This window comes from Cricetulus griseus, unplaced genomic scaffold (assembly GCF_003668045.3).
Source record: "Cricetulus griseus strain 17A/GY unplaced genomic scaffold, alternate assembly CriGri-PICRH-1.0 unplaced_scaffold_1, whole genome shotgun sequence".
Lineage (NCBI taxonomy): Eukaryota > Metazoa > Chordata > Mammalia > Rodentia > Cricetidae > Cricetulus > Cricetulus griseus.
Window position 1 is genome coordinate 4,579,349 of NW_023276808.1, and position 17,114 is coordinate 4,596,462.

The 17,114-nt window shown below is 36.5% G+C and overlaps 1 protein-coding gene across 1 annotated transcript; it reads right to left on the reverse strand.

Moving 5' to 3' along the window:
• Positions 1–1,665: 1,665 nt before the first annotated feature.
• LOC113838353 (zinc finger protein 431-like) lies at positions 1,666–4,677 on the reverse strand. The gene is made up of 3 exons (XM_035453589.1): positions 4,644–4,677; positions 4,384–4,444; positions 1,666–3,133 (listed from the first exon to the last, which is right to left on the reverse strand). Exons 1-3 carry the CDS (start codon positions 4,675–4,677, stop codon positions 1,666–1,668), a joined length of 1,563 nt encoding a protein of 520 aa, XP_035309480.1.
• Between the last annotated feature and the right edge of the window lie 12,437 nt (positions 4,678–17,114).

Sequence of the window (17,114 nt, forward strand, 5' to 3'; positions counted from 1 at the left end):
TTACTGATTCTTTGGATACCAAGAGGTCTGAAGAAAATTTTATCCTGAGTGTCCAATGTCAGGCTACACATGCTGCTGTGAAGGGAAGGAATCCAGGAATCACACAGATGTGAGGAAAAAGTTATTCTGACTGTCAGGATGTTAGGCTCTACATGAAGTTGTGTTAAAGGGAGATGGTCTCTGTGCAGGATGTAGCACTCCATCTCCTTTCTCAGAGAGAAAGAACCATTGCAACTGAGATTTGCTCCACTCTGCTAAGAGACTTTACTGCCAAATGTGTCCATTGCTTCTCTTCTCTTCTCTTCTCTTCTCTTCTCTTCTCTTCTCTTCTCTTCTCTTCTCTTCTCTTCTCTTCTCTGCTCCACTAGGGAGTTTCCAAGAAATGATAAATATTTTTATTTAGCACCAGCCCAAAGTGTCACTTCTCTGCTTCACTCAACTATGGGGGAAACGGCTCCAGAAATGTAGCACTGTGCTACTTCACCAATGACAAGTTTTTTCTCCCACTCTGCTCCCCTAAGGGAGTTTACCAACGGAGGTGTATGTTGATTCTCTGCTACATTCCACTAGGTAATTTCACATTCACTCTGTCAAAAGACTGAAAATAATGGACGAGATTCATTTGAGAAGGAGGAATTCAGGAAAGTGGCTCCTACTACCATTGTGGAAAATGGTAGATTCCAACTGAAGAAGCACATAGTTTATATATGTCTTCTTAGGGACATATGTTTTTCATGGAGAATATTTCTCAGCATGTTACTTGGTAAAATTTCAATTACTGAGCTTTAAAAATCTTTGAAATTGGCTGAATTCCTACTTGGGATTTTTTTTTGGTTTCACACTTAGTTTTCTTTGTCTTTGCTTTCAGTCCCAAATTGTGTTTCTTTCATTGGTCCGTTTTAACCATTTGTCTTATTTCAGAATGTCTTATTTTGGCTCCAGCTTCACGGAAAAAATGAGTTTATCTCACTGGGTCTGGTTTCTGAATGGGGTGTTGTTTCCTTGCCTCAACCTTTTACACTACAAATATGGCTTCATAAGTTCATAAATTTATTTTTACATGATTGTGCTGGAGAAACAATATAAAAATGGACATCATAATGCTTGCACAGATTGTTGACACTCTCAAATTACTGCTACAAAAGAAATATTGTTGTGTAAATGGTTGGGAGTGTGATGGCTAAAGATCCCACCGAATACTTGATAATGAGAAGCCCTCACAATCTTTTTTTAGGTACCCAAAAATGATTGAAAGTTGGAAAGGCTTTATCAGGTTGATTACATACAAAGTTCAATCTTGTATGAAGTGCACAAATAAACCACACTGTCTAAATTTATACTTTCACTAATGAATTATTTTTGTGGAATGATGTCAAAGACTCCTGGTTATATGCAAAAGCTATACCACACTGATTACCTTAAATGGTTTGTCTACAATATGCGTTATTTTATGGTTTTGAAGGAACAATTTACACGCAAAAGCTTTTCCACACTGATAGCATTCTTAGAGTTCCTCCTGTTATGTGTCCTTTTATGTATCTGAAGATGAATTGGCCAAGCAAAGACTTTATGGGATTGATAAGGTTTATATGGTTTTTCTCAAGTATGTGCACTTTTATGCGCTTTAAAAACACTTTGAAATGCGAAGAATTTATCACACTGATTTCATTCATAATGTTTCTGTTCTTTATGTGTTCCTTCATGCATTTGAAGTGAAATGTGCTGAACAAAGGCTTTACCACACTGAATACATTCATAGGGTTTCTCTCCAGTATGTGTCCTTTTAGGTATTTGAAGATGACTATTACGAGCAAAGGCTTTACCACACTGATTACATTCATAGGGTTTCTCTCCTGTATGTACTCTTTTATGCATTTGAAGATGACTATTACGAGCAAAGGCTTTACCACACTGATTACATTCATAGGGTTTCTCTCCTGTATGTACTCTTTTATGCATTTGAAGATGACTATTACGAGCAAAGGCTTTACCACACTGATTACATTCATAGGGTTTCTCTCCAGTATGTGTTCTTTTATGCATTTGAAGATTACTGTGATGAGAAAAGACTTTACCACACTGATTACATTCATAGGGTTTCTCTCCAGTATGTGATCTTTTATGCACACGAAGAACACTGTTATAAATAAAGGCTTTTCCACATTGATTGCATTCATAAGGTTTCTCTCCAGTATGTATTCTTTTATGCATTTGAAGAGTATTTTGGTGAGAAAAGGCTTTACCACACTGACTACATTCATAGGGTTTCTCTCCAGTGTGTATCCTTTTATGCATTTTAAGATGACTGTGACGAGCAAAGGCTTGGCCACACTGATTACATCCATAGGGTTTCTCTCCAGTATGTGTTCTTTTATGCATTTTAAGAGTACTTTGGTGAGGAAAGGCTTTACCACACTGAATACATTCATAGGGTTTCTCTCCAGTATGTGTCCTTTTATGCGTTTGAAGATGACTGTGCTGAGAAAAGGCTTTACCACACTGATTACATTCATAGGGTTTCTCCCCAGTATGTGTCCTTTTATGTATTTGAAGATGACTATTACGAGCAAAGACTTTACCACACTGATTACATTCATAGGGTTTCTCGCCAGTATGTGTGTTTTTATGCACATGAAGTGCACTCTGATCAGTAAAGCCTTTACCACAATGATTACATTCATAAGGTTTCACTCCAGTATGTCTATTTTTATGCGTTTGAAGATGACTGTGCTGAGCAAAGGCTTTACCACACTGATTACATTTATAAGGTTTCTCTCCAGTATGTGTCCTTTTATGTATTTGAAGAGTATTTTGCCGAGAAAAAGCTTTACCACACTGATTACATTCATAGGGTTTCTCTCCAGTATGTGTCCTTTTATGTATCTGAAGAGTATTTTGCTGAGAAAAAGCTTTACCACACTGATTACATTCATAGGGTTTCTCTCCAGTATGTGTTCTTTTATGCGTTTGAAGATGACTGTGCTGAGAAAAGGCTTTACCACACTGATTACATTCATAGGGTTTCTCCCCAGTGTGTGTCCTTCTATGCATTTGAAGTTTACTGTGACTAGCAAAGACTTTATGACATTGGTTACATTCATAGTGTTTCCCTCCACTATGTGTTGTTTTATGCCTTTAAAGATGACTGTTATGTGCAAAGGTTTTAAGACATTGTGTATATGCAGAACGCTTCTCTCCAGTTTGGCTTCCTTCATGCCTGCAAGGAAAATAGGCATGTAAATGTTTTACCACCTTCAATACAATGTTAAATCTTGAAATCTGTATAGATTAATATTGCAATTTGTTGCATTTGTGAAGAAGAATCATATCTTACAGACTTATCACTGTTTTTACACTCATATTTCCCCTACATTAAGGGTTGTTTTCAAACTTTGAAGAGATTGTTTTGCATCTTTGAAGATAGAACTACAGGTATAGTCCTCTAATATATGTTTTTAATTTTTAGTACCTTTATCTACAGGTGATTTTTTTTTACATATTGAAGAGAACTGGGAAAATTCAGATCTTTATCACCATTATTGAATTTTGAAATTTTCCTACACTTTGGGTCCTACTACCTTTGCTAATGAACTAGAACAAGCAGAAGTATGTACACAGTCCTAGATTCATTGGCCTTTTCTTCAGAGTGAACTTTTTGGTGTATTATCAATGAAACAGGAAAATAAATTACTTCTACACATGAATCAAATTCAAAAAGTATGCTTAAATTGGCATTACTAAATCTCTTTTAAATATTCTGTGGGAGTGGTATATTATGCTGTCCATATTTATTTGCTCATATGGCTTGTATCCTGAGTCACACATGATGTTTAGTAAGGGAAGTTTACAAAGAAGAGGCTTCCATATTTACTTCAGTTTGACTTTCTGTTCTTTATATACATGTGCTACAGAGATGAAGGATTCTCTGCAATACCTGCCTCTTGACATTTGAGAGTAATTTGCCAAATCACTAAACTTACAAAAGTAACAGCAATTACATGAGTAAAACTAAATTTTCTGTGCAGTTTTTTCTCAATGGAAGGTATGGAGATATGCTTATCACATCAATCATGTGTATACCTTTAGTGATATAGGGAGTAAGAACTGAATGGAATTACATTCCTATAGCATGGCTCTCATGGTGTGATGATTCAAGTGGTAATTTCTCTTATGTTGTTGTTTCCTTATCTTCATTCTCAAAATGTTGTTTTGCTAGTTGTAGTTCACTTAATGGAAGTTGAGTTTCATGGTTTTGTGAGAATTTAACAATCTTCAATGCAATTTAAGCTGTGCCTAATTACCCTGATGTTTCTGTTTCAAAATTCAGGACACATTTCAATTTCTTCAGAGACACATTTCTATGAGCTTGTAAATGAAAATTACCTTTCATGTCTTTTAGAACTTGTGCACTGCTCTTCAGTAGTATTGTCTTCCCAACTGTATCCTAAAATGTAGTGCCAGAAAATATACATTTACTATTGAAAAATGTGCAAAATTTAAGTTATTGTCTTCAGTGAACTTTAGAACATTGACTGATTTATTTAACACATTCTTTTCTCTCTTTCAATAAAATTAAAGAAGAGCATCAATAACCAATTGATGTTGTCCTATTTTTTAAAATATAAAGTAAAATACAGTCTTACCTATATCAGTGAGGTTCTTGTAGGTCTCCAGCATCACATCTTTGTAGAGATTCTTCTGAGAAGTATCCAGCAAAGTCCACTCTTTCGAAGTGAAGTCAATATTCACATCATCATAGGTAATGGGATTCTAAAATATCACATACATGTGTGCAACTGAAAACATAATACTGACAATATTCTATATGTATATTTCTCTAGAACATTATCTTAAGATATGTTACTTTTATGCAGGATACAGGCAGGAAAACACAACTGATGAAATTTGCCAATACAAGGCAGAACAGTATTTCAAATTTCCTGCTTCACTGAAAGGTCTGAGTGATACAGTAGTCCTATAGACTAAAGATGGATACCCAGTGTTGCAGAAAAAGTTTGGGTGACTGTCCAGGCACTCAGGTGTCTCTGTCATTTGTAAAGTCTAGGAAGTTGCCTGCAATGCATTTCCTGTTTACATAGGTTATAATAATTCATTCTTTGGTCTTGGATGTAATTGAAGACTAAACAGTTATAGTTGCAGTTTTTCTTTAATTTTTAGAGAAATGTATATATAGAATTTAATTAAATACAATCCCAGTGATCACAGTGAATCACAGTAAATTCCATAGATGTAGAGAGGCTAAGTAACTAGGGGAGTGTGTTGATGACTTCCTTGTAGAAATTCAACTTGTCTGAAGAAAAAAAGATAGAGCTTGCCACTATCTAACCAAAGAGGTGTAGATGTCTGTACAGATGGCTGGCAGAAACAGGAAGTGAAATGGGTGGGCAGAGATAGATATACGATGGGTAAGGAGAGAGGGGATATAAGCAAAATGATACAAAAAAGTCGCATTTTTCCAATTGGAAACTAGTGAGGTAAAGCTGGCTTTGGCTTACACTTTCTCTATCATCTCTCAGCATTTTCCTCTATATCTCACTCCAGGTTTTTATTATTTAGACCAAATAAGAACCCCAATTACAGGGGAGATACATGGGTCTTTCAGGGTGTAAAAAATGAGATGTTCTGGATGCAATGATGGCAGGTAGGGATGTTACAGGAAAAGATCAGGTAAAGATGGGGCACAGGGGAAGAAGATACAGAGAGATGACTGCAACGGGGGAGCTTTTAACAGGCATTGTGGAAACAGTGCAATGAGAATTTCCAAGAACCTGTAAGGGTGACCTTATTGAGGACTCCTAGTAATCAAGAATACAAAAGCTGAACCAGCCATCTTCTGTTACCACATAAGGATCCCATTATTGGATTGGGAAACCAAGGCAACCACAAAATTAGAGAACCACAATTGCCCTGCATGCAAAATATTCTGGTGCAATGGTGGATCAGACCTTCAGCGGCATCCAACAAATGACTGTTTAATCTTGAATCTCTAGCCCTGAGAGGAAAACCATGCCTGATACTACCTGAGGATCCAAGGAATCAGAACTTGAATGTCTTCGAGAACTATTGTAGAACAAAATAAAATTAATCAAGATAAAATTCAATGAAAACATTCATAAGTATATTTTGCTATAATCACAAATTGGTGCTTAGCTCAATTGTCATCAGAGAGGCTTCTCCCTGCAGCTGATAGGAGGACATGTGGAGATCACTACCCAAACATTAGCTTCAGCTCTATGAATCCTGTGGAAGAAGGGGTGAACATTGTGAGATTAAGAGAGTTTGTAGAATAGAGGAGAACCTGGTACACAGAATGAATTGAGCAAGGCTCATGGGTATTTACTTATGGTATTCCTACAAGTAGGTCTTGTAGTGACTCTTTTGACTGCTCTTGGGAGACTTTTCCTTCTACTGAGTTACCTTGGTCAGGCTTGTATAAGGGTTTGTGCCTTGATTTACTTTACCTTGTCATGATGTTAGGTTGATATCAATGGGAAGCTTTCTCTTTTCTGAAGGGAAACAGAGTAGCAGTGGATTTGGGGGAATGGAGATTGGAGACAGGGTTGGAATGAGTGGAGGTAGGGGAAGCTGTAGATTTAATCCAAGTTCATTTATCCTCATAATAACCTTTAATATCCCAAAAAGCTAAAATTTCCAAATTCTCTTCTGATACTCAAGACAGTCTCTTGACTGTTACATTTTGTAAAATCAAGAAACAAGTTAAGGATTTCCAACACACACAGATGGGCACAGAGTACATTCCTATTCATAGTAAGAGGAAGATGGCTGCATTCCAGCCCCAAACTCAGGAAGACATCCGTTACTCATGTACATGTCACACCAGCAAGAATAACAGGTAAGGGAGAGCTGTTGGTCCCCAGACTGATAGCTGGGAAACAAACCTGCGACTGATCTAGTCTCCCTGAATGTGGGTGTCAGTGAGGAGGCCTTGGGAATCTATGGGGCCCTTTGTAGTGGATCAGTACTTATCCCTAGCATCGGAATGGACTTTGGGCGCCCATCCCACATGGAGAGATAATCCTTGAGCCTATACACAAGAGGGTTGTCATAGGCCCTATCCCAAAGGATATAACAGACATTGAAGACCCCCTATGAAGGTGTCATGCTCCTTGGGGAGCAGATAGGGTATGGGATAAGTAGGAGGTTAGTTGGGGGATAGAGGAGGGGGGAGGGAGAGGCACCTGGTATTAACATGTAAAATAATCTTTCTCATAAAAAAATAAAACTAAAAAGAATAGCAGGTAAGGTGGCTCGCCACCTCATGAAACATCCACAGTACCTACATTCCCACACAGAATCCTCCAATATCTCATTAGCTGGCACCCTCAAATCCATGACCCCATGAACAAATTGGATGAATAACCTCTGTTCAAGTGTAGGTAACCAAAGTCAGAAGAACAGCTAGGCAAACTGAGGCAGAGAAACCCTTCTGGACCAGAGTTCATGCCAGCTATCTGAAATACACATTGGTTCCTCTCCAGTGGATATTCTCCATTATTTCAATAACCCCCATCACTATTTACAAATCAAATCCCTCCTCATCTCTATGTTGTAGCCTCCAACTTTAGAAAAATCCCTGTGCTTAAATGAAGGATACACCATTTTCCAGAATTACATATGAGCCAAGTGACCACAGAACTTTCACCGTCTCTCCATGCCCCCTATCACTATCACCAGGGGTCACCCTAACCATGCCTCCTGTGGCTGGCTACATGTGTAACTGGCCACGCCCCCTAGGGTGTGAATAGTGTAATGAGAAGGTAATTTAAGAGTTGGGGACACATGTGGGAAAGCCCCTCTCTTTTCCCTGCTGTTTTGGCTTGCACTGCTTTTAATTTACCCTATATATATATATATATATATATATATATATATATATATATATAACCATTATCTGATTATGCATTGGTAATTCACTGATAAGTTTCTCTCCTCTCTTCCACTTTTACAGCCTCAAACTTTCGCACTACTCCCTTCCAGAACAAAGAGCATATCAACAGCAGGATTTCCAGCCCAAACATTGTGGTAAGAATCCCTGTTCAATCATGAAACACACAGATCAGAAGACCATAGAGCAAATAGAAGTCAAGAAAAAAACACCCTGTCAACAAAGGAAAACTGAGAAATTGGCACCTAGACCCAAAATCACCTCAAAGCAAGACAACCAGGCACCAGCATAAAAATTCAACCAAAAGCCACCTCAGCAATGAATCACTGCCATATTCTGGATATCCTACTACAGTAAGCCATAAATATTCCAACACATTTGAAGCCCAATTAATGCCAACTTTATAAAGATGTCAGAAGTCCTTAAAGTTGAAGTGAATTAATAATCCCTTACAGAATTCAGGGAAAGTATGATTGAAATATTGGAGAAAATTAATAAATCCCTTAAGGAAAGTCAAAAAACAAACTAATAAACAGTTGGTGAAATGGATGCATCTGTTTAAGAACTAAAAATCAAAATATAAGCAATAAAAATGAAAATTGAAGTAATTCAGGAAGTGAAAATCTATGTAATCCAACAGCACCTATAGAGGCAAGCCTCAACAAAAGTATACAAGACATGAAACAGAGAATTTCAGGCTTTGCAGGAATGATTTATGAAATTGACATCCAGAACATCTGCAACACTATGAAAACATCAAATATAAGAATGATAGGAATATAATGTGAATAAACTCAGGCCAAAGTCTCAGAAGATACTTTAAAAAATTCATAGTCAAGATTTTCCTAAATTAAAGAAGCATAGAGGAGAACACAGCCAACAGAATCATAGAGGCTCACAGGGGTCTGCACCAGGCTTGATGAGGATGTCCTTCTGTATATATGTTTCTATCATTTGTTGATAAATAAAACAGTGTTTGATCAAAAAGGCAGGAAGATATGCAGGACTAGGAGAGGAGGAGGATTTTGGAAATTGTGGGCAGAGGGACTCCACCTGAGACAGATGTGATATAGCCAGCAAAGAATCAATGTTTCTGGGCATGCTTCAGTATGCCAAGGCCACCTGGAAATACAAACTATAGAAATGTGTTAATAATTCAGACAGATTTAGCCAATAAGAAACCCTAGTGATCAGCCAAAAGTTTAATAATTAATATATCATATGTGTGCTTGTTTATTGCTGTGAACCCTGGCAGGACAAGAAAATCCAGCAGCACATGTCTTCGGTTATTGTTGTATGTTTTGGTGTTTTTGTGTGACTACTGACAGTAGAAGTGGGTGTGTGTCTCTGACTCTCTTGCCTGCTCTTGGAATCCTCGTTCTCCTGCTACTTTGCCTCATCCAGCTTTGATAGGAGCATTCATGTCTTGTCAAATTGCAATCCATTATGCAGAGTTTTGGTGATATTTTTGGATATGTTATCTACTCAGAAGGTAAATGGAGGAGGACCTGGAGGAGAATGGGGCAGTGTAGAGGACTGAGATGGGTGGAGATAGGGGAAAATGCAGATGGGATGTATTTTATGATAAAAGAATAAATTTAAGAAATAAAAAAGAAATATGGGCACAGTGAGAAAAGATTTAACTAAGGCACTAAAACTCATCAAGGCAAATAACATAATCATGGAGATATGCCATACACAGGTGGGGTATTATTCTCAAAAGGCTTATGCAGTTCTATTCCTAAAAGTTGTCATACATGTCTCTCCTTTGCAATTTACACTCTCGTGTTCAGCTTTCCATGTAAGATGTCCCAAAGTTTGGGTATCACAGCATCCTATAGTCTCAAAATTCAACACTGGCTTCATCTGGAAAACTTCATGCAAAGAACTCTCACTGTATATTCACTGGTTTTCTAACTCTGCCATATTCCAACAATGTTGAAAAGAAACCACAAAGGAAAGATCTATGAGTTATAAATTTTGCAACTTTCTTCTTTCCAGAACCAGTACAACATGGGTTAGGCCACAAATTTGGATTCTACATTGTGATGGGATCTACCACACTGGGACCAGATTTACAGCAGCTTCCTTATGAAGTTCCTTCTTCAGATTAGGAATCAAGTGGCATATTCCTTTCATAAATTGAAGGCTTACAAGGATGGAGTCTTACCATTAGGGAACCTTCCTAATTAAGTGATATCTCAAATACCAATGAGTCATGATACCAAAAATATAAAACCTTTTGCGTATGGATTTGCTCCTTTCCAAGGTTTTTTTTTTTTTTTTGATTCCCACAGCAGGGTTTTTCTGTGGATTTGAAGCCTGTCCTGGAACTAGCTCTTGTAGACCAGGGTGGTCTCAAACTCACAGAGATCTTCCTAACTCTGCCTCCTGAGTGCTGGAATTAAAGGCATGCAACACCAATGCACGGACTGCTTTCCCAGATGTAAGGAGCAATTTTCTGAGGATTACAAGGGCAGAACTGTGAAACTCATGTAAAGTCATAGTGCAGAAATCTTCTGACCCATTTTTTACCTTATTAAACCAGAATCCCATTAGAATCTAAGCAGGAACTGACATATGAACTTTTTACCAAAGGGAAACAGAGAGACAGACACTAATAGATGTATACAGTGAGACATACACAGAGAGAACGATACATACACACAGAGAGAGAGAGAGACAGAGACAGAAAGACAGAGACAGAGAGAGGAATCCCTAAGTACCCAATGAAATATAACCATGTCACCAAAACTGTCATATGTCTTTGTACCAATACTTGAGTGTGGTTTGCCCTCACACGATCACACTTTCCAAAACTTCACTCTTTCTATTAATATCTGAAGCAATCTACGATAAATATTTCTTTTTGCTAATGTATGTTCACAAAAGACAGAACAGGTGATCTCTGTAAGTTCTAGGCCTAGCATACATACTACATAATGAATTCCAGGCCAGACTGGGTTAGAAAGTGACTGTGTCTCAAAACAGACTCACTCCAAAAGTTTCTACTTAATAAACTTTAGAACTGTGAAAATGCTTTAAGAGATAAAGTACTCACCTTACAACTATCCCTTCATTTTGCATTCTAAAGATAGTTGCTACAGTAAATACCTATAATCCAATGTTTTTGATGGCAGAAAATGCAGACAAAAGAAATCCTGACAAGGATCATTACATGGAATGGCAACATAGAGACCCTGTCTCCAATATGCTAAGTGTAAAAGACAAAACCCAAAAATTGTTCTCTGAAATTTACACCCAAACCATGACAAACATCCACAACTTCCACACAAAAAGAATTACAAACATAAACACAGACACAAGAAAATAAATAGTAAAATTATAATAGTATGGTTTAGCACACACCCTTTGTTCTGTGAATTTGCAGCCAACCTTATCTGCATTATGTGTTCAAGGACAGACAAAGATATGTAGAGAAACCTTATCTCAAATAAAATTCTAACTCAGATTATAATTGACTCATTCTGAAATCCTTTTCCAAAATACACTGAAGTGTTCCAGCTAAATCTCACCAGAGGTCCCGACCCGAGGTACCAAACAATATGTCTTAGGTCATTTTTGGTGTCGGCCAGTGGGGGGTGTCAAATTAGCTTCAGATATGAATATAGCTGAGTATGGTAGCAGAGATAGGTAGATATCCTTGAATTTAAGCCAATTTGGACTACATATTGAATTTGAAAGTAAAACATTTCTCTACTACACAAACAAACATACACATATACATATTCACGAATATACTTGAATACAATTTTGCCCTGTTGCTTGACAGAAGATCTCATAAGAAAACTCTAGCTATGCCAGTTAGTGCTGGAGAACATAATACCAGAACATAAAAGGCAGAGGCAGGTGGATCTCTGTGAGTTTGAGACCAGCCTGGTCTACAAGATCTAGTTCCATGACAGCCTCCAAAGCCACAGAAAAACACTGTTTCAAAAAAACATAAAAAACAAAAACTCTAGCTAGCCTAAAACTCATACTGTATAGTTTAATGAATAATAAATATTGAATATTTTAAAACACATTCTCGTAAACATATCATTTTTTGCCATTAGCTCATTATTCAAAGCATAAGAGTTTTCTGTACAAGAGGGACATTCCAAACAATTGTCTGCATATTTCCTTAAGTGATAAGGGAAAATTTTTCATTGTTTATATCCCTACATGGTTTTTCCTCTAACATAGCATGCTATGAAATCAGTGTAAATATTTCCTTGAACACTTTTCCAATTTAGATTTTGCTAGTTTATCTCTAAATTGAGGTATTTGCACATTTTGTTTTAATACTAGGCCTTCAAACCTAGAAGCTGAAATAATGCCTATTGAAGTAATTTTACAGCTACCAGTAACCCATTAAAATTTTAAGAATGTTTGTTAATAGTTATCAATCTTCCAAGTATGCTGTTGAATTTTTGTAACACCACTTATTTTTAATTTTACATGGCTCAACAAAATATAAAGGCAGTTTTTCTTACATGATGATAGCATTATTTGTTGTGCTATCAACACATTGAGTTAAAAAGCTGTTATTGTATGCTACATGAAATAAAAATGAATATAATTGAATGCTAGATTTTCTAAATAGCACGTGATGACTAAGTACAGAAGCCTATGTAAACAATGATCTTCTCAAAATTAAATTTGTCAGAGTTTCTCATATTTCATCTGTAAATGGTAATGAATCATATACTTACTGACATGGGGTTTCTACAGCTGTAAAGAGACACCATGTACATGGTTAATCTTTTAAAGGAAAGGCATTTAATTGTGTGACTTCTATTTTCAGAGAATTTATCAAGTATCATCATGGTGCAAAATTGTAGAATGCAGGCGGACGTGCTGTGCTTATGTGCTTGAACATAAGCCATACCATCATTAATTCCAAAGAATTCTGGTATATTTTGTGTTATTAATGATCAAACATATATAAGAATCAAAAGCCTAACTATAATGAGAAAAGAAAATGAATGGCTTTTAGACATGCAAATCCAGCTAGTCAGTACCACCACTACATACAAAAGTGTCACCAGAAAGGAGAACCCAGTGACATCACTCACCTCTAAGCAGAAAATATCCTAGAACCATGTGACACCAGTGGTCTTTACATTCCTTTTTTGGAGGGTTTTCATGTTTTTGTAAAGACAAAACAAAATCCAATCTCAACATACTTTTGCAGAGTTACATTTTTGGCAAGTTATATTTATCCAATGAAAAACATCTTAATCTCATGAATTAGTTTAGATTGAAGGGTAACACCGTTTGATGAACTACTGTCTATTTTAATGAAGAAATCTTTATTGTTTGTATATAATCTTTATCATTTTTGATGGTTACTATGTTCCCCCCTGTGAGAACCAAAGAAAAAATCTCTTCAACGATGTAGCTCATATCTTTGTTTTTATTCTGAGCTCTACATATCTCTAAAGTATACAGTTTTAATTTTGCAGTTTCTTTTTTATCTAATATCTTCCAATGCTGTTATTTTCTTTTCAATAGCAATTTAAAATATAGGTAATAATATATTATTTAATCTGTCTCTGGCTGACTTAATTATCCTTTCTTTTTATTAAGCATGTCTTCTAAGGAAACTCATAATGTGTTAATATAATTAATCTTCATCAAGAAAAAAATCAGAAATCAGATATCGGTGTAAGAACCTGAAAGATCAGGGAACAAGTTCAGCAGCCATCAGTGACTCCTACCTCTTCCATTCCTCAATCTAAAAATGAGCAAGGTCCTCTCTCAGCCCCACCTTACTTCTTCCTGTCTTCAATCTCTCCATGGTGCATCTTTATTGTTTCCATAATCAGTAAAACATAGGTGATTCTGCAATGATTTGATGGACCCTACAATGCTGGGATCAAATTTACTACTGTATTTGTATAATGCTGCTCCTGAGACAAATTTTTCTTTGTACACTCCTTCCATAACTTAAGGGCTTAGATGTATGGAGTCTTACATTTGGGCTTCCTACTGAGGCTTTAAAAGTAGGTCAGGGAATTTTCTTTTATAGTGTTAAAAACCTTGACAATTGCTGTCTCTTTTCCATCACTGGACTGCCATCAGAACCTACCTAATGCTATTATTCTTAACCAGAGACTTTTCATTTGTTCCTACTTTTGTACTTTTCACTGTAAACTTGAAGGAGTCAACAGTAATAACCATCTAACAGAAGCAATATTTTGTCTATTACATCAGCTCATTACTCTCAAACTCAGCCTTACACACTTTTGGGGACATATAAAGAATAATAAAGATTCAGGGTCAAACTATCACACAAATGAACACTAGCTAAATTTTTTCATTAAATATTCTAAGCACCTGTGCTTACTTATTACACCAACATCACATAATACATTCAAAAAGCATTGAAGCCAGGCTTGGACTGGAGGGCCACATCAAGAAAAGGATATGACAGTTTTATTGAGAGCAATCAGATGTTTTATATCATAAACATAAGATAGTGGCAATTTCCATGATTAATACAGTTGTAGCTGCTAGAATAACAAAAGCCATACAAGGTATATGAGATTAATGTCTAAGAACAATAATCTTGTTTAGTTTATACACTACCTTGACTACTAAAGAATCATATAGTGAAATACAAATTGGCTTGAATGCCTCACTGCCTGATGGAGTCCATCAGTTTATCATGAACAGGAAGGGACAGTGTGCCCCAGGAGCCATGGGCTTTAACCTGAATTCTTGTGACACATGTCTCTCAAGGCAGTTAGGTCAAACCAACTCCATATACCAGGCAAGCCTTTTACCCACTGAAATCCTGACCCTGACCTCCAGTGTCTGCTATTACTCTGAACATTACCATCTTTCATGTCCGACAACAACAGATAATTATGCAATATGGAGAACTTTCATGGCTTTTGCCACCTAAAGTCTCAATATCTTCAAAAATCTTCAAAAATCAATCATTCCCATGTCCATTACAGCAAATAAATCACCTTTCAAGTTCCATTTTTTGTTCCAACATTCTTCTCTTTTGCTCTGATTAAATTTTCTAAGTAAAAGCCACTCCAGTAATGAAGGGATTTGGTTGTTAACCCCAGTTCACTGTCTATCATTGTGGGAGATTAGGAGAGAAACTCAAGTCAGTCACTGAAGAGAAAACATGGGGAACCATCCACTGTTTGTTGATTTTACTCTTTAGATTTGTCACTGTCTTCTGCTCAGCAAGCTCTCTTAACCATCCCAGGGCCCACTTGTTCAGAGACATTGCCAAATCAGTAGAAGTCTTCTTCCCACATCAATCATTAGTCAACACTATCTTTTCAGGCAGAAATCAGACATATTGATCTAAGAACACATTCAATTTATGTTTGCTTAGATGATGCTAGGTTTTGTCATTTGACATCAGAGGCTAATTAGGAGACAGAGACAATAGTATATGAGAATATTTTAAAATCCAAAGCCAATGTACTAATCATGAAAATCATTTAAGCAGTAAAGATTCAAACAAAAAGATAGAAAAACTGGAAAACACGGATATACCAGTATGCAAGGAAATGGGGAGATGCAAGCATCTTAAATAAAGATGAAAAAACAGTCTTGGCACAGCAAATTCCCCGAAAAACAAAAACTTCAGGAACTGATAACATGAGAAATTTTATGAAGATAAATTGGTAAAAGTCTATCAATTTTAAGAAAAAGTATATATCTAGGTTACCAATATGGATTACAGAAAATCAATATACAGACTCACATAGGAGCTCTATACATGTCACAAAGACACAGCAATCAAAAGTATGCAAGATATTTTTGAAAGAATAAGCAGATTTTTGAGAAAAAGACAAGAAATATGGCAGGAAATATATAGTCAATATTTAACCAAAAGCCCAAAGAAAGCATAGAAAAGGAAATGGGGCATCTTAGCCAATGTTACCCAGTTCCCTATGTATATGTATAAAATTAAACAAACACAGTCTTCACAACATTCACAAAATTACATCAATGTTACCCTTGAACTCTTGTTTCAGACCCTTGAACTACAGATAAAAACTCATAAAAGCTTAACAGCATGCTCAATCACAAAACAAAACAACAAAGAAAAATAATTCAAAAGACAGTAAACCAATTGAATCAAGTTGAAAACCATTATATATATGAACATACCTATGAACACCTGATTTCTGACAATGAAACTAAAATTACACAATGCAAAAAAAAAATAAAGCATCTTCAACAAATTGTGCTGGCATACTGGATTCTGACATGCAGAAGACTGCAGATAGATCAATATCCATGGCCATTCACAAAATTTAAGTCCAAATGGATCAAAGACCTCAACATAAATCCAGCCACACTGAAACTCTTAGAAGAAAACGTAGGAGGTACCCTCTAACAATTCGTACAGAGAACCCCTTCCTGAACATAACATCAATAGCACAGATACTGAGATCGACAATTAATAAATGAGACCTCCTGAAACTGAGAAGCTTCTGTAAGGCAAAGGATAAATTCAACAAGACAAACTGGCACCCGAATGAATGGCAAAATATATTCATCAACCCCAAATCTGACAGAGGGCTGATTTCAAATATACACAAAGAATACATGAGGCTCACCACCAAAGCACAAAAAAACTCCAATTGAAAAGTGAGGTACAGAATTAAATAGAGACTTCTCAATATTCAAATCTAGAATGACCAAAAGACATATGAGAAAATGTTCAACATGCTTAGCCATGAGGGAAATGCAAATCAAAAGAACTCTGAGATACCATCTCGCTCCTGTGAGAATGGATAAAATCAGAACCACCAATGACAGTTTATGATGGAGAGGATGTGGAGAAAGGGGAACAGTCCTCTACTGCTGGTGGGAGTGCAAATGCATAAAGCCACTTTGGAAATCAATATGGCAGTTCCTCAAGAAAATGGGAATCAGTCTATCTTAAAATCCAACATTTCCACTCTTAGGCATATACCCAAAAGTTGAACATTATTACAACTAAGACATCTGTTCAACTATGTTCATTGCAGCATTATTTGTAAGAGGAAGAACTTGGAATCAACCTAGATGCCCCTCAGCGGAGGAATGGATCAAGAAAATGTGGTACATTTACAAAATGGAGTACTAATTAGCAGAAAAAAACAGAGGAATCTTGAAATTTGCAGGCAAATGGATGGAACTATAAGAAACCATACTGATTGTG

Coding starts and splice junctions, on each gene's coding strand:
- LOC113838353 (XM_035453589.1), bottom strand. CDS start 4,677: ATGCTGGAGACCTACAAGAACCTCACTGATATAG. Junction 4,445..4,643: donor CAAGAACCTCACTGATATAG/GTAAGACTGTAT, acceptor ACTACATTTTAG/GATACAGTTGGGAAGACAAT. Junction 3,134..4,383: donor AGTTCTAAAAGACATGAAAG/GTAATTTTCATT, acceptor TCATCTTTAAAG/GCATAAAACAACACATAGTG.